The sequence below is a fragment of the Alligator mississippiensis genome, chromosome 3, assembly GCF_030867095.1.
Source record: "Alligator mississippiensis isolate rAllMis1 chromosome 3, rAllMis1, whole genome shotgun sequence".
NCBI classification, from domain to species: domain Eukaryota; kingdom Metazoa; phylum Chordata; order Crocodylia; family Alligatoridae; genus Alligator; species Alligator mississippiensis.
In genome coordinates this window covers 94,107,203-94,132,421 of record NC_081826.1, presented here as the reverse complement: position 1 = coordinate 94,132,421, position 25,219 = coordinate 94,107,203, and the positions used below count along the sequence as shown (strand labels likewise).

At 41.4% G+C, this 25,219-nt stretch overlaps 1 protein-coding gene across 13 annotated transcripts in view; it reads right to left on the bottom strand.

The window, feature by feature from the left end:
* PTPRM (protein tyrosine phosphatase receptor type M) overlaps nt 1-25,219 on the bottom strand; it is a 725,043-nt gene that overhangs the window by 254,802 nt on the left and 445,022 nt on the right. For all 13 annotated transcript variants that reach the window (XM_059724225.1, XM_059724226.1, XM_014606664.3 and 10 more), the window contains 2 exons: nt 7,519-7,792; nt 6,320-6,356 (listed from right to left, as the gene is read on the bottom strand). In XM_059724225.1, the coding sequence (XP_059580208.1) occupies nt 6,320-6,356; nt 7,519-7,792 (311 nt within the window). The remainder of the gene's footprint in view (nt 1-6,319; nt 6,357-7,518; nt 7,793-25,219) is intronic.

The window sequence follows — 25,219 nt, the reverse complement described above, 5'->3', positions numbered from 1 at the left end:
CAGGGCTGGCAGGGAATATGGGGGGTCAGCCCTACACTCTAGGTGGCGGTATTGGGACTGGCTGGAGAACAAGGGTACAGAACCTAGAGCCATTTGGCTAGGCAGCAAGCAGCCCCAACACTTTAGCACCCTTGTGCCCCAGTCAGCTGATCACCATCTACATGCGCATTTAAGTGTAGTTACTTACTCTGCTGTAAGACAGTTCTGTCCCCGACAGTATTATCTTACGGTAGAGTTAATTAATTTACTGCACTGTAATACCAGTGCATGTGTAGACAGTGACACTTTACTCCTGAGCTAATTAGTTAACTCCTCAGTAAACTGCCCATTAGATGCACCCAACAGGAGCAGGACTGAGCCCTTCAAATATGCAAAATTACATTATAATAATTATTAGGATTTTTATATGATCTCTTGTAGTGCATCATTGGATAAATTATTTCTTTTATGTAGGTAATTATAGCAATATGAAATGCAAGGCCAAAACATGTTAGCTTAATTTGTTTATGCATTAAAATAGATTGTGTTTAGTAATAACATTAGTATTAACATTTTTGTTACCTATTGCTTTTATTTGTCTATATTTTCTTGAATTTTGTATCTCTAGCTCGACATGAGTAAATGAACTTTGTATGCCCTGTGTATGTAAGAGTCTGTGTGAGAAGGTGAATGGTGAAAGAATGGGAATTTTTGCATGAAAGTAAAAGAAGATATAACTGTTTGTGTAAGCAACAAGGTGCCAATGTATGAGTTACCAGACAGTAAACTAATTAGACTAATTAATTGATGACTGAAGAACTCCTCTGTGATCAGGTGCAAAAGAAGATAGTGAGAAGAAAGAATTCTGCATATCCTACCATTTGATCTATACAATGCTTGAAGGCTGAGATACCAACTTTACTGGAATGACCTAAAGTTGAGATAACAAGAAGACGGATGAGAAACAACATCTAGATGAGAACTGAGAACGGAAAAACCCCGGTGCTGAACACAGACTTAAAAATCCCTATAATAAAAGTGGGATTCAACAATGCTGAGATGGGGAATCCACTCTCTGCAATCTCCTGAAGCACAGGAGCATCTGTTCACCCCCACTCCCATCATCCTCAATGAGCCTGGGCTGGCCACCCAGTGCTAACATCGAGCAACCTCTGCTGGTAACTATAACATCTTACTGGAGTGGTTTTGTCTGTATGCTTGTGTGTGTCTGTTTGCATGACTGGTGTGTCCAAACTTATGTATCTGCTTCATGTAATCAATAAACACGATATTTTGCCTTATTCTCTTTTATAAGGTTTTGCTCTTGATTTTAGCAATTGGTAACACTTTAAGATTCACATTTAATAATGGCTTTAGTTTTGAGGTTGGCAGCTGGAACACACTAGTATTATTCTGAAACGGTTATGAATTGAGAATTTTTTAAAAAAATGTACTTAATCTGCATTTGGATGCATTTGGGTATACCAAGGTTAGGGATATCTTTTGTAACAGAAAGCCTGTAAACTTTAGGATACCAAACTATGTGAGACACAGAGCAATTTGGCTCTGATCAAGCAAAGCTACTGAATACATACTTGTTACTAGGGCTGTGCGAAACGGGCTGTATTCAATTTGGATTTGGATTCGGCCTGAATCAGGGACAGTGATTCAATTAGTTGATTCAGATCACTGTCCTGATTCAATACAGCCAAATCCAAATCTGAAGATATGATGCTGATTCAGAGAATCAGCGATTTGGCCATAGACAGCTTTAAATGTTTTTTTATATATGTCAAGGCACCAGGCATGGCTCATGAACACTGCAATGGTGGGGTGGATAGAGCATCCCACAGGAACATTGTAATTCCGGTCCACTTCCGGGTCCACTACTGAGCACACAGGGGGCCTCCCCCACATCCCCCCAGCTCAGTGATCAGCCACGGAGGGACCCTGGGAGCACCCTCAGACCCAGGAGGCACCAGTCACCAAGCCAGGGCCCAGGGGCCCTGCTCCCTGGCGGACTCAGAAGTGGACTGAAAGTGCTTTTGGTCCACTTCCGGGTCTGCTGCTGTGTGTGCTGGGAATCCTCCCATGCTCCTGCTGTTCTCCTAAGCCTTTGTGTAGAGAGTCAAGGGCTGGGGGAAACAGTCCTCTTCATACAATTTTACTAAGTCCAGGAACAATCCCCTACAAGTTAAAATATATACTATAGTTTCCAATTCATTTTGAACTATTAGTAAAAGCAGTTTGCCTCTGCTGTGTCTCCAAAGTTCGTTTACATGGTACCCGACGCTTTATAGAAGCACTTGATAAAGTTCTGCAACTTTAGGATTCCAAGGCACACTGAGGGGAACTCTTGTTTCCAAGTCCTCGCAAGAGGCTCTCTTACAATGTAACAAGCTTGACAAAGACATAAAATAAGAGTTGGCAAGCTGGTCAATTGACTGCATATTTTTGACTGGTCAAAGATTATAGCAATTTTACAAAAAAACTACATTTTTTGCAGTTTTCTTGACAGAACTGATGAATATCTCTGAACTTTTGCTATGTATTTTTTATTTTGGGAACAGCTTTGTATGTTTTAAAAAAGTATTTTATCTAACCAAGGGCATAGATTAGGTTGTTTAGGCTGGGGGAGATTGCTTGTTGTTTAGTTGTTTAATTGCTGGCCTTGTTCGAAAGAAAGCTGTATCAACAAAGTTCCGGAGCTGAAAGGGGGGTTACTTGGGGGGGAGCTGGAAGGGGGGTTACTTGCTGGGCTTGCTATACATTTCATCACACCAGCAAGTTTAACCTGTTACGTAGCTATATAAAGCAGACGCCCACTGGGGTGTGGGTGCTTGCTTTGCGAACGATTGCCAAGCACCACTTTCTGCGCAGAAATAAAGATTAAGTTGGATCCTTCACCCCTGTGTGTTTATTGGCACAAGCGCACTGGGCACGAACTCACTGTCCTTTGGAGACAACAATTTCTGGCGACCCAGATGGGACCCTAGCTGACTGCCTTGCCCGGTCCACCTCTTCGCCTCCGGCAACAACTGTGGACAGCGCGAGGGCCAGGCACCACCGACCTTATTCATCGGAGGTCTGACCGTCTCCTGGCTGCCTGACGGAGTTGGGGAGGGGCACAACGGCGCAACGCTCAAAGGACCAACTTAATCAGGTGGGGCGAGGGAGGTTTCAACGGACTGGTGAGTACTTCTTTCCATATTTTGGGCAGGTTGGGAAAGAGACGGCTTTGAAAGTTCCAACCATGTAGACGCCCTAGGCGAGTGAGATCGGGTGGCAGCCCCGTGAACTCCCTTTAATCAGTTTGGTTCTGAGGCTGAGCGGCGGTCGCCGTCCGGTAGTTGGATAATGGAAAGTAACCAGTCTAAGATTCCACCCTGCAGTCCCTTAGGATGCATTTTAAAAAATTGGCCAAAGTTTGGAAGTGACCCTATGACAAAACAACAGATGATTCGGTATTGCAATACATGTTGGCCACAGTACCAACTTGCGGATGGTGCAGCCTGGCTGGAGAATGGGTCTTTGGATTATAACACAATCTTGCAGTTACAGTTGTTTTGTAGGCGCCAAGGGAAGTGGGATGAGATGCTTTATGTAGAGGCATATCTGACTTTGTATAGGGATGAGGTTACACAGAAGTTGTGTGGGATATTTAGGGGAAGTGGCGTAATGGCTTTACGGGGGGTCACCACAGTATGTCCAAAGGAGCCGGAGGAGGAAGACGTGCAGTTGCTAATTGCTCCCATGGCTCCCCCGTCTCATCCTGTGAGCCATGCGTCACCACAGGGGACTTTCACTGCACCTGTAACGGCTCGTCAGGGGCTCCCAGCTGGCTCGTCCAGTCCGTCGTCCCCCACCTCCCCTGACAGCCTTGGGTTGCCGTCCCCGGGTCCGGCAGATGCGGGTGGTAGCAATCTGGTGCTAGAAAGGACTGTAGAAGATGGGGCGTTTAGCCCTGTGGTGAGTCGCTTACGATCAGGGGCCCAACCAGTAGTTCAGGCCCCTTTACAACAAGCGGTGGGTCCTGAGAGTGGACCAGTTTTTGTCCATGTGCCATTCAGCACGGCAGACTTGATAAATTGGAAACAGTCCGTGGGCCAATATCGCCAAAATCCGGAGGCAATGGCCCAGTTGTTCTCTACTATTTTCCTCACCCACCAACCAAACTGGATAGATATTCAGGCCTTACTGGCCGCTCTTCTGACTCCAGAAGAAAAGAGGCTGGTCTTAGAGAAAGCACGCACGATAGCACAGCAGCGTCACCCAGCCAGTGATGTAGATGAACTTTGACCTAAGAAAAATCAAGACTGGGATCCCAACACCCGAGGGGGCCGGAAGGAGTTAGAGCTGTATCAGGAGTTTGTGCTGGCTGCTCTCCGGGAGGCTATCCCCAAGCAAAAAAATTTGTCTAAATTGTATAAAGTGCAGCAGGGTCCGAAGGAGGATCCATCCAGTTTTTATGGGAGGTTATGCGAGGCAGCCAGACAGTGGATGGATTTAGATCTGGAGCTGCCAGAAAATGCCAAGATGTTTAACACACTGTTTATAGGACAGTCAGCCCCAGATATTAAAAAAAAAACCTACAGAAGACTTTCTTAATGGAAAATTTGTGCTTTCTTTTTCTGTGTATTATTTGGACCTGTTGGCAATTTTAAAAATAATTTTTACCAATATGTTACTGGTCAATTGAGTGACTTTTATTTGACTGGTCAAATACCCAACCCTACATAAATTTCTCACAAATATGTTTTTAAAACATGAAGTGTACTGAAATTAACAGTTTCAAACACAAGCTACATTTCCAACACCCACTTCATCAAGCAAGTTACTCTGAAATGGCCTGTTGCTATGGAAGCTACGTAACCCTCTCTTCTCAAAATAAGAGGGTGAAGAATATCGAGTCAATCGAGTGATCCAAGTGGTTGAATATCCATTAGTGATTAAAAACACAAATCTCCAAATAATTTAAAAACTGGTTAAGTAATGAAAACACATTCATCTAATCATTTATCATAATTTGTGGGGTAAATTAATCAGTTGCTGGACTCATTTATGCCACTTGAGAATGATGTAGTATTTTGCTTTGAATTAAATTAGTCTCTTCTCCTCAATTTCATTGCCCTATTGTGAAAGCACTGCAAATTTGCTATTATTTAGTAAGCAATAGTTTAACAAGTTGAAAATAGGGACACTGTCCTCATTTCTAGAGAGTTAGGAACTAGTTCCAAGGAGTCACAAAAAATCTATTTGTCACAGTTAAGGGCTAGGAGCAGCCCATCCTCATTTTAAACTTCTAGACATGAATAAAAGGAGCCAAGCCCTAGCTTTCATTTACTTTGAAAGAATAAGATTCTCAGCCATTTCATTTAGATATCATAAAAATAGATGCCTGTAGTACTTGCTGCTGAAAAGTGAAATCTTTGGTCTGCAAATACATATTTGGTCTGCACTGGGATCAATATGTTTCATTGGACTAAGCCACATCAGGTTATGTTCAGTCATTTGATATATGATGTGTCTGAGCCCTAAACAACAGAATTATTTTTTCTTGCAAGGTCTCATAAGGCACCCAAAACAGAAGTACTGCCATCTGTTCCTACCACAACTAATGTTACCCTTCTTCTTACTGTCCTTTAATTGCTAAATAATATTAGCTATTGCAACACATTCGGTCAGGCCTCCTTCCCGTCATCAAGGAGAGAGGCTAAAGAAATGGGGCTACAGAAAAGCAATTCCTATTTCTAAAGATAAAGCACATCACCTCAGCAATGCACCTGATCTTTTTTCTACTTGGGGATCAGGTTTACAGCTACCTCTTTACAAACTTGTGCCTCTTGCACGGTAGTACAATGCCCCTTGATACAGAATTGGCCTACCTCAATCAATGCAAGAACCTTGCCTCCCCTATTTATATTTTACAAGGCAATTAAAATAAGATAATCCCTTATGCATTAAGAATATTTTTTCATTACCCATGTATAAACAGGTAGTAGATATTTTGCTACTGGCACTTTTATATGCCTATTATATGTAAAAATGTCAAAAATATTTATTGTGAGATCATATAAAAAGCCACAGAATACATAAAAAAAGATTCAAGTTGACAACCAAAATTAAATAATAAATTTATGTTTTTTTCTTTTTTTCTTCTTTTTTAAAAACAGGCTCCTTAATTTCAGCTAGATATGCAAACGATTCATTTTAAAATACTGTTACAGGTTTAGAGGTGTCTTTTTTAGCAAGATAAACATTTATGGAAGTTTGTAAAAAAAATGTATGAAAAAAGGTCAACAGAGTGAAATCTGGAAAACACGACATAATATGAACGTACCTTTTGTGGCCACCCTGACACAGTCAATTTTGGTTTCCTGTGTTAAAGAAAGAGGCAAAAGGTCATTCCTTGTATTTCTGAACAAAGAAGGTCATCTGTGTTTCTGTTTTTTAAAGTATTGATAACATCTGAAGAAAATGTCCATTTGGTATGTTTAATTAGAGGTTTAACAGTTTCCTAAGCAACTGTAATACAATTTGATACTGTGGCTAAGTGAACTCCAATAAACTTGGTCACATAACATAAATACTTCACTTAAAACTCCTTTATATGTTGAAATAACTGTATACAAAACGATGCATTTTTTTTTTCTTTGGCAGCTCACTGACCTTGGCAGATTTTTCTTTTTCTTACAGATATATAAGTACAGTAAGCACCATACTAGACAATTTAAGAAAGACTTTGGGGGGGGGGGGAAATCAATGGTGTTTCACATTTCTGCACTGTCAGTGCACTGTGAAAGAGGAGCCATTATGGTACCTGGCAGAAGACATTTCCAAGCTGTCAATGGAGACAGCCAAACCTTATCAGGAATTGAAGGGCTCTGAGTAGGTCTGCCCAGGAAATGGAAAACAATTCTAGGAAGAATCAGTCAGATGAAACGTGATCTGCAACAACCTTTTTACACACTTTTCATTTCAGTTGTATCTACTTATTTTTCTTGTACTGTCTGGGGAGTGGGGAGGACACAGGATAGTTCTAATTCAGTCAAGACAAACAAATGTGAAAATGGGAGTTTAAGCTGTTGCAAAGCAGTGTAATGAGATCAGACAGGCCAAGAAGAAAGATACTATAAAGCCAAAATCAAGTTTGGCTTAAGCTTAACCAAAGTAGCCACACCATTTCCCTCTTAAAAAACAGAAAGGGAAAGGAGCAGTCAGACAGAATCACAGGGTTCTCAGAGGTATTACTGAGGAACAAAAATAAAGCAGAATGGCAATAATGCTGGCAGCGATGTGTTGTCAGACTTAGTCACCATTGAGAAACAAGTGCTATTTTCCCTCCCTCCCTTTTTCTGTAACCCTTAATCATTATGCACTGCTGTGTTAGGAAAACTGTTATTTTTAAACCTCAATCTGTTAAATTTCATGGTTTCTTCATTTTCTCATTAGCAACTAAATTGGACATCACGTTATCCAGTACCACTGATCTACTTACATACTAATATCACATAAAACTACACCTGTCATAAGACTTACCGCATTGGCTCTGCTAGCAGCTTGGAAATAAATGCTGTAGCTTTTATGAGGGAGAAGAGGAGTGTTCCAGAAACCACTATAGGTTTTGTTATCACCAATAGTAAAAGGCTGAGCAGCTTGAAGACCGTTGGCTGGAAATTCTGCAGCAAAGTAGTACTGAGAGTTCAGAAGTGACGCATTTTGGAAATGAATGGGTACTGGGTAGCATTTCAGGATTTCTGTGGTCTTCTTTGTCCTTCGAGGGCGCTCTTCTTCAACCACTACTTGATAGACACTAAGTGTTTTGAAAGGAAAAAAATGAGAGAAACATCTGGGTTATTATAAGACAGCTGAGCCAGCAAATTCAAATTTTAACAACATACCACCAGGTATTTATGGAAAGGGAGATCACAACTGAAAGCAAAGGACAAAGTAAAGAAATATAGGGTGCATTTATACATCTAATTAGCTCCTCAGTAAAGCATTACCATCTACATGGATATCTGTATTAGGGCACAGTAAATTAATTAACTCAGCTGTAGGATACTACTGTCTGGGAAAAGTACTATGCTATAGCAGAGTAGTTACATGCGCTGAAACACATGTATAGAAGGTGACCAGGGCTGCGTGGGACATCAGAGTGCTACAGTGTGGGGCTAGCCTTGAGCTTGGATGGAGCAGCCCCGGGCTGGCAGGCTGACCCACCGGGCTCTCTGCTAGCCTGGGTCTGTTCTGCCCTGGCTCAATGCTCTGTGGTCCCAGCTGCACATGTAAACACTGAGACTGAGAGAAAAACCCTTGTGCGAATCATGCCTGAATCTATTGCTACATACTAACTGCATGTGTAGATGCACCCACAGGCTCCGTCCAGATGAGCACATACCACACATTCAGCTGTTCTCCGTGCTGCAAGGGGGATTGCCAGGGATCAAAAATCCTATGGAAAAAAAAAGCTGAGTGGTGCCCGCAGGGGCTGTGCACACCGCTCAAAACCAGAGCCTGGGCGGCTGGCAGGAGCACCACTGCCTCAGCCTCAGGAGGCCCCCAAGACCCCAGGTAAGGCTGCCGTGGCCAGCCTCCCCTACCCCACCTGGGGTAACCTGCCATGCACCAGAGGGTACATGACACAGATGCTCTGTGGGGACTACTAGCAGTGATACAAGGTGTGCTGCCACTAGTTGTCCCTGGGAAACCAAACGTCCATGCTCCTGTGGACACGGCCACAGTGTTAATACTCAAGGTTTAGGAATTTATACTAAATGTTCCTATTCTTTTCCAAATGACTCATTTCCCTTTTGTAAAATAATAGAGGCCATAAATATCTGAGTTTTTTATGTGAGAAATAATGTAGAGTACTTTCTTTGAACACTCTACATAAAAATGCATACTGGTACTAAAATGTTGAATGAACTATTATTCTGTTTATAAAAAGTAGTTATAAAGCTATAGTTTCAGCCCCTTCACCTGAATAAAACTATATGCGTATAAAGATATAAATAGAAGAAACAGGAAACACACAGAAAAAAATCAGTCAGTTGTTTGGCTGACTGTTGACATTATAATTCTTTATGAAATCATACATATGATAAGTCACAAAGTCTGTTTGAAATCTCAGTTGCAGATTAGCCTTTAAAGAGCATAAACAGTACACGTTCTGACGGCTAAAAATACAGAAGGTATGACCTGGATTCAGCAAAACACTTAACATAACCATTTGTTTAAATTGTTCTGTGTTCTGCAAAGCAACTAAATACATGTCTATGTCTTCAGTGAATTGAGGCCTGCAGGAAATAGTCCATCTTCCTCAATGTTAAAAGCAGGAACAAAGCAAGCATGATTTCTGCTCATAGCTGCAAATAAAATCATAACTTTCTTGTAAGCAGGACAGCAATCTAAGATTCCAGAAAGGGAGTCAGTAAGGGTAACTGAAGTAGCACTAGATTTTTGTGTCCAAATTTTCTTGTCTGCTCTCTCTCTATTATATTTCAAACATATAATTACCACAAAGCAACAATATTTTGGGCCTGGGAGAGGCAGTATAGTATCTCTCTTCCAAAGGGAGATATTGGATATGTTTTTAAATTGGCATAGAATGAAATTATTTTGGACTAATTACTGTTATTTGTTGTTTATTTTGTATGACTAGAGCTTGGACTTCTAGACATGGACCAACACCTGCTGTCTGGGCACTCTACAAGTTCAGAACAAAAACAGGGTCTCTGGTACAAGAATGAGGCTACTAACTATTTTACATGTCCTGAACACATACACAGTGGACTATCAAAGGACTAATTTTTGGCTGGTCATTAGGGATCAGATGTTAAAAATAACCTTGTTCTGCTTACAACCCAAGTTCTTCCCTGGCTTCATTTCTGATGCAATTTTAACTTCTGATATGGCATGAATGTTTGGAGCTAAATTTACTTTATATGTTACCTTATATTACTTGGAACTATAATTCCAAGCTACTTTGAGTAAAATTTGGCTTCTTAGCACGAGTGATTCATAACATATTAGCTATTAAAACTATTTCAATACTGAAACAGAAGAGGAAAAGAGAATAAGAATAGCCTCTCATTTTGATATTCGGCAGGCTGCTAGTGCTAGATATGCTCTATGCCTTATCAAAAGGTAGGGATCCATGGTTTTGAATGATGTATAATAATCGATGAATGGCTAAGTTTCTCATCCTTCAATCTAGCAATACTATTTTTGCCTTGGTTTAACATTGAATCTAGCAAATCTTAGGTACTGGGCTAAGGTAAGTTTCATTAACTGAGTGGCAACTACAGTGAATATTCTTTTCATTTTCCACATAGCAGTTGAAGAAGAAAATGGTATATGTTTTACAGTGAAATAGTCATAAAATGTAACTCTTCTCTGACAAGTTTGTACTACTTAAGCTATGTGCACTACTCCATGTATATTCCATATTACATGCCTTCCATCTATTCATCTTTAGATACATTAAAGAAAGAACTAAGTTGACTGGAGGAATTTCTATCTCAAAACATCTTTTCATCCTTGCTCCATAAGACAAATTAGATTTGCAAGCATCCAGACCTCAAGTCTATTTGCTCTTTAATAATTTAAGCACTGAAAGGTCAAGCAGCTCTTTTCTGTTCCCCTTTATCAAAGTCCAAGTGCTAATGAAAAATAACTAAAACAGGGCTGCAGCCCAGTTTTCTCATAGTGCTGTCTCTTTCAAGTAAATTAACACATTTATGAGTACGTGGGTCAACTGACACCTGATAGAACTTTGTGAGTGATATATTTTAATTTTACATTTGTATAAATGAGATCATCTTGATAATTAACTTTATAAGATCACTCCAATTACAATTCAAAACCTTTCTCTGTATCTTACTGTTAAAAATGTCTTTCTTTTATTACGTAACAACTGAATTGCCAATACTGAAAAGGATTCAAGTTTAGTGGATTGAACAAGCACTGAATTAGAACTCTATTATTCCTTTAATGTATTAGTCATATATCCCACTTGTTTAAAGTTGCAGTCTTCCTTTTCCATAGTTCTGCATTTCAACTACACTAAAGGCCACCTACCTGTAATACAAAAAATAAAACCCACATTAATATAGAGTGTTCCAAAAATATAGTAGATATTGAACTTTCTTGAGAAAAGAAATGTAAGTTAAAGTGTCATTTATGCCTGGCTTTTCTACTATAAGATTCGATGTTGTTGGAAGTAGAATATAAAATCTGCTATAAAATTAGAGAAGAATATTTGAGTATTTTGTTTAACTTGGGGATTCAACTGTTTCAAGTTTTAAAAAAGGGAGAAAAAAACTGTTGCAATTTTGCTTTTTATTTTACCACCCAACACTTAACTGAACTTAAACAATTATGGAACAATGAGGACATTTGGACATAAACTGGAATAAAACCTTCACTGGTCCTATCATTTTAGTTTACAAGTTATTCATACTAGGCTTCTTATAAATGTGTTGATTCTAGATTGTTTAAACTACAGGGGGCACCTCATACTTCTAAATATCTATCTGTCTGAAGACAGTAGATGTAAAATATAAGAGAAAGCAATTAAACAAGTCAGTTTATAGTAATGATTATATTTAGATAAATTAACATATAATGTTGGGCTCCGCTTTAATAAGATACTTACACATATGCCTAATTTTAAGGAGTTAGGGCCTTAAAGGTTAGAAAACTGTGATTAATCAAATGACAATTAATCAAGACTTATTTTAAAACGACCAATAGATTCTGTGTCATTCTATTCAGGGGGATGAATTTTGGTACTAGTGGGCATGTCTGCATAAGATATTTACTGCACTAATTAGACTAATTAGCTGTGCAGTAAATGTTGTGCATCTACATATGTGCCCCTATTAGTCTGGTGTAAACTAATTTACTCTGTAGCAAGATAGTACTTCTATTAATAAACAATAATCAATATTATTTACAAGTATTTGCAGAGTTTTTTACAACACAGCAGCACAAGTGTAAACACTGCGCCTCAGCTGGCTAGGGCATGAGGGTGTGTGAAAAAAACATACCAGGAGAGCCGGGGAGGCGGCGGGATGCCGCGCTGGAAGCTGATCATGGTAAAAGTGAAACCGCGGCAGCTCCGGGAAAAGATCAAAAGCAACAGCTGAGCTGGGAGGAGCTGAAAATGGCTCCTGCATCCCCATGGACATGCTTTATAAAAGCATGCTGGGGCCGACTGGTCAGCCGGATGCCTGGAGCCAGGATAAAAGACCCGGTGGAAGATGAGCCTGGGGGACCGGAAGCGGAGTCCCCAACTGGCCCGAAGGAGCCAGAGCTTTAGAGCAATCCTGGCGAGGGGACTTGGTGGGCACCCCAAAAAGGGGTCACAGTGAGAGCACAGGGCCAGAGAGGGCCCAAGGATCTGTTCACAGGGTTGTCGTGGACCGCAGAAACCGACAGCGATGACTGGATTACAGCTGGACCCAGCGGGGTCAGGATATCGACGCAACAGATGCACGTCAGGTACCAAACCTGGGAAAGAGTTGACGTGCTGGGGGACGGAACGGTGCCAAGATGGGATGCCGTGTAAGCATAGAGAAGGGAGGGGCCGTAGGAGATGCTCGGCATAGAAGTATCACCATTAGACTGCAGCCGAAGATCCCAAGGGACTGAGTACCGAGAAGATTCAGAACATCAACCTCGACGACACAGGTGACAACATCAAGGTTGGTGTTAGGTGGGGTGTAGGGGAGGCGAAGCCCAACAAAGAAACAGTGGGAATTACCACGGGAAGGTGCCAGGGGAGGTGAGACCAAACATCGTCCTCCTGATTCAAACATAACCATCATCAAAGATGTGGCAGGAGAGGCCCCTGTGGAACCAACTCAAAATCACCCCAATAACCAGGCTGTTCAGCCCAAGTCACCACGGCGAGGCTCAAGAAGAACCCACACTCGAGATGCTCAGGGGAAAGACATGGGAGATTACAGGGTGCTTCAGTGCAGGGGCTGCCTGCTGATTAGCCCCAAACTGAAGCACCCTCTTGCTCCAGACAGCCCCTCTGCAGCACATTAAGCCAGGGCATGTGAAGATTCAGCACCCAGGAGCAATAAACTTCAGAGTTTATTCATGTGCATTAGTTGCATGTGTCGACATGCCCCGTACATGGGTAACTGGTGCCACCACATGCTCCCCTAGCAAGCGGAGGGGGGCCCCATCCCCGCAGCCAATCTCATCGACGGCGTGAATCCCCCCGCGGCCGATCACTGTGACCACTTTCAGAAGTGGTTGTGGCCACTTCCAGAAATGCCACTCCCCGGCTGGTACTTGCAGGGGGTGCACTGGCACTCCTGCCTGCCCCCCCCCGCTTGTCACCTAAGTGGGGAGCACTGCAGGTCAGGGGGTGCATCGACCCTTTCAGGGGGTGCACGTGCACCCCAATGCATGCCCTATGCATCGCCACTGGCCCAGTATGAACCAATGGATCCTTAATAAGACCTTAGTAAGAGAGGAGGGGGGGCAGTGAGAGGAGGTCTGGGGTGCTGTGGAAGGCTGGGGGGAAGTGGTCCTGATCTAAGCTGGCAGCGGGGAGATGTTTACACTAGGGTGTAGCCTAGAGCAGAGGCTGTCCAACTGTGGTCCGTGGACCACCACTGGTCTGCAAATTCATTCAGGTAGGTCTGCAGAAAAGTGAGCTACGGCTAAAGCTGACAAACATTACACCTGACTTCCCAGAACTTTGCTAAAAAAAAACCAGGCATATACACTGCATTAGAAAGGTAAGACTACCGATATTAAAATATGCATTGTGTGCTTTGATTTGGAGAACAAAAAAAAGTTTAAGTAGGCCGCTAAGACCTTCAGCAATTTTCAAGTGGTCCGTGAAAAAAAAAAGTTTGAGAACCACTGGCATAGAGCGTGCAATCTAGCCTTCATAGATTGCATACTTCTCCTGGTTTTGCAGCGTCTCTTCTGTATAAAAAAGTCTACTTTAAAGTTTTCTGAACTTTGTATAACGTCTGTATTTTCAGAAACTTTGATAAACATATGTAATTTGTCCATTAGCTAATAATGCCTTTGTGACCCACAGCTACTTGACTTGTGTTGTTTCAACATCAGAAGAATGAAAGAGTATATTTCCTTAATGTCTGTCTCAGATACAACTTCCTTATTTCTTCATTTATTCTTATTTATGTTAGAACCATTTCACCCATGTACTCCTAATAAAGTAAGCATGGCCCAATCTGGTTAGGTCAGCTTTGCTTCACTCCCGTTGTTTTTTTTATATAAGTTAAATTAAAGGTTTCACACATTTTTGATATGTCTGATACCATTATTCATTATTTGTTAATGTGCTCATGATTCAACAGTATTTTAAATAAACACACACATTATTATGACACTTTGTTGGTATAATCTCCTAGCAACAAAGCTTCCTCCTAAAGTGACCTCTGTCATCATAAATTGTAGTTTATAACAAGTAGTTCAGAGATCCTGGTTTTCTCTGTTTTAATAATTGCAAATTCACAATAAAAACAAATTCTCCGATTAAAAGCACAAAATAAGCAATTAAAATAAAACATTGATATATATATGTGTGTATTAATTGAACACAATGTTTTATTACTATAGTAAAATCCATGTTATCTGGCATTCTACAATCTGGAACACTCTACTAACCGGAATTTCCAGCAAGCTGGTTGGCCAGACACAGGCGGGGGGAAAGCTTGTACACAGCGGCTGCCTCCCACCACCCTGCACTGCAGCCGCTCCACGTGCAGCCCCCCAGCCCCCCGGGCGTCCATCCGGAAACCCACATTCCTCAGGTAACTGGCATTTTTAGATACTTGGCACCTCCCATTCCCCACTCATGCCAGATAACAGGGATTTACTGTACATTTACAATTTTAAAGCAATTTGAAAGCCTAGTAGTGCCTCAATCACTATAGTATAATAAATTGTAAATACCTATACATTTTGGCATTTGATTTGGGATTTTTTTATAATGGAAAATCAGAACTGCCCCTGCTCCTTTTGCTCACCAGGACACAGATGCAGGCTTCTCACAATCAAGCTACAGCCCCCAAGCCCTGCTGGTGCCCCTCACTCCCCACCCACAGCCCCCTCCCCCTACAGCCTTGCAGGAAGGGGCCCCCAACTATCAGGGCTATGGGGCCAGGGACCAAGCCCTGGATGTTTCCCACAGGAGGTGGTGGTTGCTGCAGCAGAACACAGCATGGAGTCTGGTTCCCCCTCCCCTATGTGCAACATGTCCCGAGTGGAGCCCATGGTAGGGGGGCAGACGCAGGCTGCCTGCTGTAGGCTTGGGGCTCCCCACCATGCTGCCCTCCCCTCAGGGTCTCCATGGCCCAACAGGCAGGACCCAGTGTGGCAGGGCAAAGTGGAGCCAGGTGGGGAGGCTTGGTGATCAAGCCCACAATGGGCAGCCCTCCCCACACAGATCTGGGGGGGCATGTGCTCCCTTTCCACCCAGGAATGTGCGCAACAAGGAGCCAGCTCCCCTGCCCCCAGATGGGCTGCCCACAGCCATGTCCCACTCCCTACCCAGGCCCTGTGGCCATGCATTCTGGCCCCAAACCCCACGGACCACCTGGGGTGTGCAGCAGCCCCAGCCCTGCCCAACTCACTCCCTTCCTTCCTCCCTTCACATGGGGGCCTCAAACCCACCACCCCCCGCCACTGCCGAACTTACCTGTAGGAGCTGCTCTCCAGGCTGCCTGCATGTGTGATCATGCACATGCACATGCACATGGCGCCCCCTGCCTGAGCACCCTACTCCCACTCCCCTAAGCCCCTTGCAGGCTGGAACTCTGCCACCCTGCAGAGAGCTCTTTGCAAAAGTCTAAAATCCATGCGTTTATCTGTTAAAATGAAAAATCTGGGGTTTTTTCTTGACTAAAAGGAAAAGTCCACATTTTTTTCATTTTTTCTGCAGAAGATGGAAAACCTGGATCCCTGCTCATAACACTTTTCAATGGCGTTAATAAAGTCATAATCCATTTTTTCAATACGTTAATTTGGTTACCTATTAAAATGATTTATAGTTTTGCCTTATCTTGCAAGAGGCTCTTATAATCTGTCTTGCAATAACAGTACTTCTATGCAAACCAGATCTCAAAAATGAAACATAGAAGTTCCTCTTTGTAGAGGAAAGGGGCATTTATAGTTAGTAGGTAATATTGAAAGATGACAACTGGAAATGATTTACCTATCATTTTGCTCCTACTGAACCAGGTCCTGTTCAGCCTCCATAGTTGTTATATTCTGTGATGATGGTGATAACCCTACATTTATGGGATGTCTCTATGGCTATGCAATCCTTGCTTGAGCCATGCTTTTGCACAAGGTATTTAAGTTGCTGCCACTTTTGTTTGTATGTTTAATTGAAGTGGAAGGAGGAACAAGAACATTTATGATTTCCATTCTCCATAGAAACAGGAAAAGGACTAACAAAATGCAGTATCAGTGCTAACCACTTGTTGACTCTCAGATAGGATGACTCCACTACCACAAAATACTGAAACAGGAAAATAGCTCTTATTTTCTGAATTTCATGAGACAGATGAACCTTACTGGCTTGTTAAAGGCAGGCCTGCTTCACCCACCAGCAGCAGTCCTATCTTTATTTTCGGCTAGCACTGATAACAGTATCTGGGCAAGATTTAAATCTCCCTTTAACAGACCTAGAATTGGTGTCAGAGGGGTTAATATTTCAGTGCAAGGAACAAATATTTTAGTGCAAGGAACACTGTTTCATAAATAAACCTAGAAGAAATACCTCAATATCCTTAAAGTGGGAGATAAATAAAGGATTCGTTTCAGCCCCTAGTGATCCTGCCAAACAAATTCCCAGGTGGGCTGGATAAGCTTCATCTTCACAGACCAAGTCCACTGAGGGATGACATCTAATTTTTAATGTAAAACCCTTAAGCCTCTTTGTGACTGCCCAACTGTTTCACATGGATAGTCAAAAAGATTTAAAAGTCAGTGTTTACAAAGGGGATTTTCAGGAAAAAACAGAATCAGGTAAAGCTTTCCTATGCATACAAACAGGAAATCCCTAAGGTTCTCCTTTAGACAAGAAGTATATCAGTGGAAGGTAAAAGTATTTTACCTGTGCTTGCTCCAAAGGCATTCATCATGAGAGTATTCATCTTCTAAAGGCCCTGAGCAAAAATACTTATTTACTTAGATGCTATTTTGATTGCATTCAGTCAGGGGAGCTCTGAGAGCTTTATAAGTTGTGCGACAGCTTGTCTGCTATAAATTCTAATGGTTTTAATACTCTATTAGGAAAACTCTACTAGCCTCATTTTCATGTTTTGACTTTTGGGGATTCAAAGGAGATGCCAGGACCTTGAACCTAAACAGTCCAGAAAAAAACCTGTACTATGGACATCAGGAAATGATGCACATTCCTTCTGTCTCCCAGAATTATTTAACACACCTACTTGGTGCATTAATATACCTACTATTCTCTTGGCAATCAGTATAATACAGCAACTAAGGGCTTTTGTTTCATTTACCTATTACCTAGATGTATTCTGGGGAAATTTCCACCGCTAGGAGGAGGTGGCAAGAATGGGATGTGTAAAGGTGTTTTAGGCTCTCCCCCACCCCAGGGGAGAGCTACAATGGCAAGTTCTCTAGTTACTCAATTTAACTTACCACTTTTCTTTTGGTTTTAATGCAGAAACACATTGATGAAAGGAAATAGGAATCAAACTTTTAGCATGACAAAGGCTGCATGTTAGCAAAGTTTGGTTTAGTTACTAATCCACTTTGGTTTGGTTACCAATCTGATTACTGGAACATTAACCTTGGCCAAGAGGCTTTCTGGAAGTCTCTCTGAGAACAAACTTATTAGTATTAGTATTACACCATATCATCTTCTATTTATAGTCTAGAGTACAGATATCTCAAGGCAGCATATGTAAAATTCTCAGACAAAAGCCCTATATAGTATTCTATTCAACAACTTATGAAGAACCATTTCAAAGTCTATGGGCAATGTAGCCACAGAAGTCTGGATACTTTGCCTAACCAGGAAAACATTTTTCCTACACATTTCAAAGACAGAGAATGTTGTTTCCACTGAACTGTCCATGGGTAAAAGCCAACTGGTTGAGGCATCTGTTAATCCACAGATATTTCTCGAGTAGAGTTAACTATGTCAGACTGCTGGACGTTTTTGCCAGCCCTCATAAAACATAGGTCTGAAACATTTTTCAAGCTTCCCAAGCCCAGTCAAGGTTGGAAGAGATTTAGTCTGTTATAACAAATGTGATGATAAGACAGGACTGACCTTGATGATATCACCCATAGCAGAGTTTAATTGTTTCCTCTAAATCCTGAGAGATGTATCCATAGTTCTGGAGAAGCTTAACATGATGGCTGGGAGGTCAGAATTCTTTGCTAATCACCTTACTGTGTATCATGGGAAGTTTGGAAAATGGGGCAATTCAGGTGCATACTATCAAACTCCTGCTTTTAGGTTATAGTATTGGTTACATCTGAGTAGCTCCCTAGAATGTATCTGGCCGCTACTTCTACAAGGTTCCTTCTCTACCTATGGTGACCGAGTAATTTCTGGGCCATTCACCAGGCTCATCTAATACTGTCTGCAAATTTCTCATAATATGCAAGAGTTTATCTTCCTTTTCATAGTTGTGTTATTAATCTTTTTTGCTTTTGTGCCATGCATCTAAAACAAACCACCTTTTTCACTCATGGGGGCAAGGACATTCTGTTCTTTGTTTAGCAGCTACTTTGGTCCTTCAAATAGAATTTGTCACAGAATGTACTAAGGACCCGAAGAATAGACTAAGACACAACAATGTCTTTGGTGCAAGAGTCTTAGAAATTCTGTGCGATACTGATTTGAGAAGACAGATGATTCTTCACAAGGTGAAACATAATGCAGCATTATTACCCTCCAACAGAATTACTTACTCTGAAAATCTGAGGTAATCTGTTTGTTTTAAGGCAATGATGCTGTAGAAAGTTTAAGTACTATTATTTTGGCAGTCAATATAGTACAGGTATGTAACAAGGGGGGTTTGTTTTGTTTACCTCTTGTCTAGATGTAGTATGGGAAAATCTGGAGCACTAGGAAAGGTGGCAAAAAAGGGGTGTGCGTGTGTAAAGACATTTCAGGCCCCCCCCCGCCCCCCCAGTGGGAGAGCCACAAAGGCAAGCTCTCTAGCTAGGGGGCAATAGGGGGCTGCTCCTTAGGTCCTCCTGTCCCCAGGGAAGCCTGGTAATTGACAGCCTGTTCTCTCCCCTGTACTTTTAACAGGGAAGGCCTTTTAAATCCTCGTTATAAGGGAGAAGGGACAGAGTCCTTTAAAGAGAACAAGATAGGCTGGAGGCCAAGCTCTGTAGAGAAATATAAGGGGAGGCCTGAGACATAATAAAGCAGCTGTGTACCCTGGGCAGTGGTGGCTGCCAGCTGGCAGCAGCATGGCCAGCCAGCAGCAACTGCTACTGTTATTTTTGCCCCCACCCCACCCCCTGAGGTCAGTGCCCAGGGGTACTGCCCCAGTCACCCCCTAATAGTTATGCTCCTGCAGAGGGCTGAAGGGCTGTGACCAAGGAGAAGGCATGACAAATCTTATTAATCTACCTGTCTCCAGACATTCTAGAGGGAACTTAATTCCCTAACTCAGGTTTGGATATTCTACCTTAGGAGCCAAACACCTAAAGGTTGGCAAGATAATCTTTGTTCTCATTCATAAATCACATAAAAAGTCTATGGCTGATTACAAATCAAAGATGAACTAAACTGAAATATTGGTTTCTCCTGAGCTTTGATCTAGTGTTGAGTATTCTCTAGATCATCCTCTCCTCCTACATGAAGCGTTTGTAGAAAATTATTTGTCCCAGAAACAGAGGATACAGAAGGAATAGGGTCCTTCTGTGGAAGTCCAGCAGTATCCTGCTCTTTGTGCAAAGCCCTGCCTGTGGGAAGCCCATTCCTTTCTTATTCATGGATAGCCAGGTGGTGTGGTGCACAAACATGAAAAGAGAAACAAGTTTATTGCCAGTGTATATTTTTGAGTGGGTACTTCTGCTGTTAATATTAAAGAACAAACAATCTATTCCCCAATACAGAGCTTCTACTTTCCTGGTTCACCAGTGACCATTATCTTCATTTGCCTTTTTTTCCTAGCAACCACCACTTTGAAGCAGACAAAGGAAGAAGCAGCAGAACCTCTGCAGAAGCTCCCCGTAACTGGGAAGGTCAATTTTGCCCAGATTATGTGGGCTGGTTTTATGATGAAAACTACTGATCACTAAAGTTGCATATTGTAAACAGTCAAAATAACTAATGTTCCCCCCTGTCAAGTGCTATTCAGAGATTTAAAAAATCTCTGTATCTTTCAAAATTCTTTATTTAAAATACCTTTCATTTACTCAGAATAGTCTAGTAAAATGGAAACAATTGCATATGAAATTAATGAAATTAACGTTAGTAAAATTAATGGTGTTTTCATTCCTTTAAAAATGAACAAAAAGAACAGCACTTAATGTTCAGATTTTTACATTTGTCATAATGAAGAATTGTTCATGGTTAGCCAGGCTTAGAAAACAGCATGCAACTTATAGCACAAAAAGTGTCTGACCTTAGTTGGTTTTGTTCATGAAATGTAATAATGAAAACAGATAAGAGCAGGTCTTGAACAGATAATTTTTGTTAGATGTCATATGCTTGATATAAATAGAGTCATAGTTGTATATTCCATTGTTGTAACTTTAATTTCTCTTTGTCCTGCTCTGATCACGATAAAATCAGTCATAAATTACTTTGGAATATTAGCTGGATACCAAGAATATATTTTTGTATTCTCTTATCCACAACTCATTACAGGGAACTTGCTTGGCATCAATAAGCCACTAAAGCTTTTTTTTTTTCTAGTGTGTGTGGTTCAATACCCTGCTGCTAGGCTATTTAGTGATAAAATCTGATATAATAAAATATTAATTACAGCAGAAAGGTTGGGTGAGAAATATGAACTCAATTACAGTCCCATATTTTGAACAAAGGGCACAGTGAAAAAATCCTTTAGTTATGGAGGTTTGGGATAATAAAAGAACAACTAGAACATTAGAATCAGGCAGAATGTTCCCAAAAAGGGCGCTTATTATTAATCTTCACATCAGGGATGGTATTTCAAATAAATTAGCTCTGGATGAAAGATTTTTTTCTGCTGATTTTTTTTCTTGCCTAATTTTAAGATTTTATCTGTATATTTTAATTTTGTCTTTGAAAAAATAATTTGATAATTTTTGTAATACACACAAGGACACAGAAATTATAACTAAAGCTTAGATATTGTACACATGATCCAAAATGGTCATAGTAAATGGAATGAAATCTAAAATAAAAATAGCAGCCTTCTAAATGTTATTGCTCTTGTCAAATAAGGTTGATGCTCATTGCAGGATTGAAACAAACTGGGTTCTGCCTGCTTAAGAAGCCAAATCAGTTTGAAAATATTAAGAGTGGATCAGTTCAACTTTCCTCTTTAAATGGAATATTTTCCATGTCACCTGCCCTCACAAATAGTTTCCAGCCTTTTTTAGTAGATGTAGTAGAGTCTAGCAGGATGATCAAATGCCTGAGAACTGGAACTATGTTCTGATCCTAGTCCTGCCAGCAACTTCCTGTGTGGTTTTGGGCAAGCCACAATGTCTCAGTTTTCCCTTATTTGTATGCCAGCTTGGAGCTTGAAATTCCACCTATCCTACAGAAACTCAATGTTACACTAATATTTATCTCGTAGGACAACATATCTCCTTTGTAGAGCTGGGATTTTAAGTCTTTGGATTGTAAGTCAAAAGCGTTTTGTGAAAATGAGTTTATATTTGTGCAGCACATTGAAGACGTCAAAGTGACATGCATTGTTGCTCTAATATGTAAATCAAATGATAATCAGTCTCTTGCAAGAAGTTGAGAAAATGGTATTAGGGGCTTGGTGCTCTGAATGTATACTGATGTCGAGAGTGTTCAGCTATTTGCAGGATATGGCTAAGCTTTGACACGGGATCAGGATCCTCACAATAAAAATGTGAGGTGCCACAAAAGCTTCTAAATGATTGGCTTCAATAATCAAATCCCATGTTCTTCCTTCAAGTCATATTTCTGGGCTGTCTTCCAGCAACTAGGTATAATGATCACTATATCCTAAATTCAGGGAGAATCTACTCACTTCATTTAAATTCCTTCTGAAAATGTGTTTTTTTCCCTGGTAGGCCTTCAAATGTGAACCCATGTCAGCAAAAGTTGTGACCATACTGTTAAAAAAATACATGCTTCATCTCCCAAAGTGTCCCTGCACTGATTCTGTATTTAGACATAGAGGCAGTACTAGTACAAGATGTATTTATAGGTTTTACATTAGGGCTAGGGACAAAAATTACACAAACCAGTATAAGGGACTGGAAACCAGTTCAAGTCTGTAACACAGCAGAAAGTCAGTGCACGCAAATCACTTTCAAAATGGCCAAATTCAGTTTAAGATAAGACTGGATGGATGAAGCTTCTGTGACTGAACTGATATAGGTTAAATGAACTCATTTAAAATTAAATCATTTTATAGAACTTCAGTCATAGAATCATAGAAGTAGGGTCAGAAGGGACCTTGTAGATCTTCAAGTCCAACCCCCTGCCTGGACAGGAGGAAAACTGGGCTCATTTGACCCCAGTCAGGTAGGCATCAAGCCGCTTCTTAAAGACCCCCAGGGTAGGAGCCAGCACCACTTCCCTTGGAAGTTGGTTCCAGATCCTAGTTGCCCTTACTGTGAAGTAGTTCTTGCGGATGTCTAATCTAAACCTACTCTCCAACAACTTGTGGCTGTTATTCCTTGTTATCCCAGGGGACGCTAGGGGAAACAAGGTCTCCCCCAAGCCCTTCTGGTCCCCCCTAGTGAGTTTATAGACGGTCACCAGGTCCCCCCTCAGCCTTCTCTTGTGAAGGCTGAACAGGTTCAGGTCCCGTAGCCTCTCATTGTAGGGTCTGTCCTGCTGTCCCCGGAACATGCGGGTGGCCCTCCTCTGGACCCTCTCAATGTTGTCCACATCCCTCTTGAAGTGGGGTACCCAGAACTGGACACAGTACTCCAGCTATGGCCTGACCAGTGTCGCATAGAGGGGGAAGATCACTTCCTTGGACCTACTTGAGATGCACCTGTGGATGCACGATAGGGTCCGGTTAGCCCTGCTGACCATGACCTTGCATTGTCGGCCCATGATCCCTTCCAGATTCAAGTTAACTCACAATCCCTCAGCATCCCAGGATGCACCTCCCCTGCAAACTCCCTCTCACAGGGTGGGCAGGCTAGCTTTGAACCAACCTGTCTATTCCAGCCAAGCATGGAGGCATGCTGTAGTGCACCCTCCTCCCTCTCCCCAGCTTCTAGGCTGAGCCACTGCAGGCATGTGGCTGCATTTCTGGAATCAAAAGTGAATATCATTGGAATATCTGCTTATTGTTTCAATCTATACATCTCAGACTATCCTGTGAAGATTGAATTGATTCAGCCTCGGCCTTTCTGACTGCCTGTACTTAACCTGGCAGACAAAGTTCTTTGTGTGAATCTGGTATCTTTTACTAGACCACCTTAAATAGTTGGAGAACAATTTTTAAGCAAGCTTTCGGGTTCAAAAACTCTTTGTCAGGCTAAGGAAGTTTCAGCAGTTGGTGTGTGCTCTTCCTGGATGGAATGAAAAGTAAAGAAGCCAGGGGCTGGGCTGGTATGCATACAAGACAGGCAGTCAGTGAAAATGTAGATTGAGGAGGCAATGGGTGAGAGACAATACGTGGGTGACCCCCCAGCCTGTCTCTCACCTACTGACTCCTCAATCTACATTTTCACTGACTGCCTGTCTTGTATGCATACCAGACTAGCCTCTGGCTTCTTTACTTTTCATTCCATCCAGGAAGAGCACACACCAACTGCTGAAACTTCCTTAGCCTGACAAAGAGTTTTTGAACCTGAAAGCTTGCTTAAAAATTGTTCTCCAACTATTTAAGTTGGCCTAGTAAAAGATACCAGATTCACACAAAGAACCTTGTCTGCCTATGTCCTTATACCAGTATGGCTACAACCTACACCCCTGTACTTAACCTAGAATCTCATTACTTAAAAAACTTACTGGAAGTTACTGCTGGCTATGACTGTGGACTACAAATCCCAGAGGCACCTGGAAGCACGAAGAGGAAGTGATGAGCAACCCTGCAGAGTCCTGCTTCTGTGCTGCTGGACTTCAAATCCCAGAGACCTTGGGGGCAACAAGAAGAGGAAGTGCCAGACAGCCATGCTCTAGTGCCCCCTGGCTTCTGGCCTAAGCCATTGCAGGCATATGGCTGCATTTCCTGAATCAAAGGTAAATGTGTGTCCAGTTGTTTCTCAGTTTAATCTTTCCAGCGTAGACTAACCTGCAAAGACTGAACTGATTCAGCCTTAGACTTTTTGACTGTCTGTACTTAGCCCCAGTCTGTCTACACCCTTAAAGTTTAAATGGGTCTTCAAGTGGTCCTAAAAGAAACACAATAACTGTACCAATTAACTCATCCTTTATAATTATTATTATCCAAACATTTAGATACCTCTTTCTAGATTTTTTTGCAGACAAATCTGAGTTTCTTATGGCCAAATTTTTCATACTAGGTTCTAATTTTTTTGAAAAGCAAATAATGTTAAATACAGTTTAAGCCATGTATATCTAAATTATCTACTCCACTAATAGCATGAGGTAAAACAGCTTTTACAGTGTTTCACTGTAAGGCCCAATTAAAAACAGGCTGAAAACATGAACCATTAAAAATAAGTCCTCAAATGCACATACAAGAATATTTTACTCCCCTTCCTTCCCCTACCACACACATTTAATATACATATTTATATTAGAAAATATAGTGTACATTAATACAGGTTGTAACCAGAGACCCCATGGTGTGAACTGATCCACAAAAAAAGGTTTTAGGCCTACCCAGAAAATCACGGACGTCAGGGGGTTATATCTGGGTTCTGGAACCTCCTGAATTTTCAAGGACAGAAATTAGCCCAATATATTTAAGTAATATGGCATTATAAATCCTATACACAGTAGTAAATTGAACTTATCTTGTACTGCAAGTTAAAATATGTCATCTATAGTAATATAAGATTTTTAGTTTCAGAAACATTTGATTCTTGAAGCTTTGAGATTTGAACAATGCTTTCTATTTTA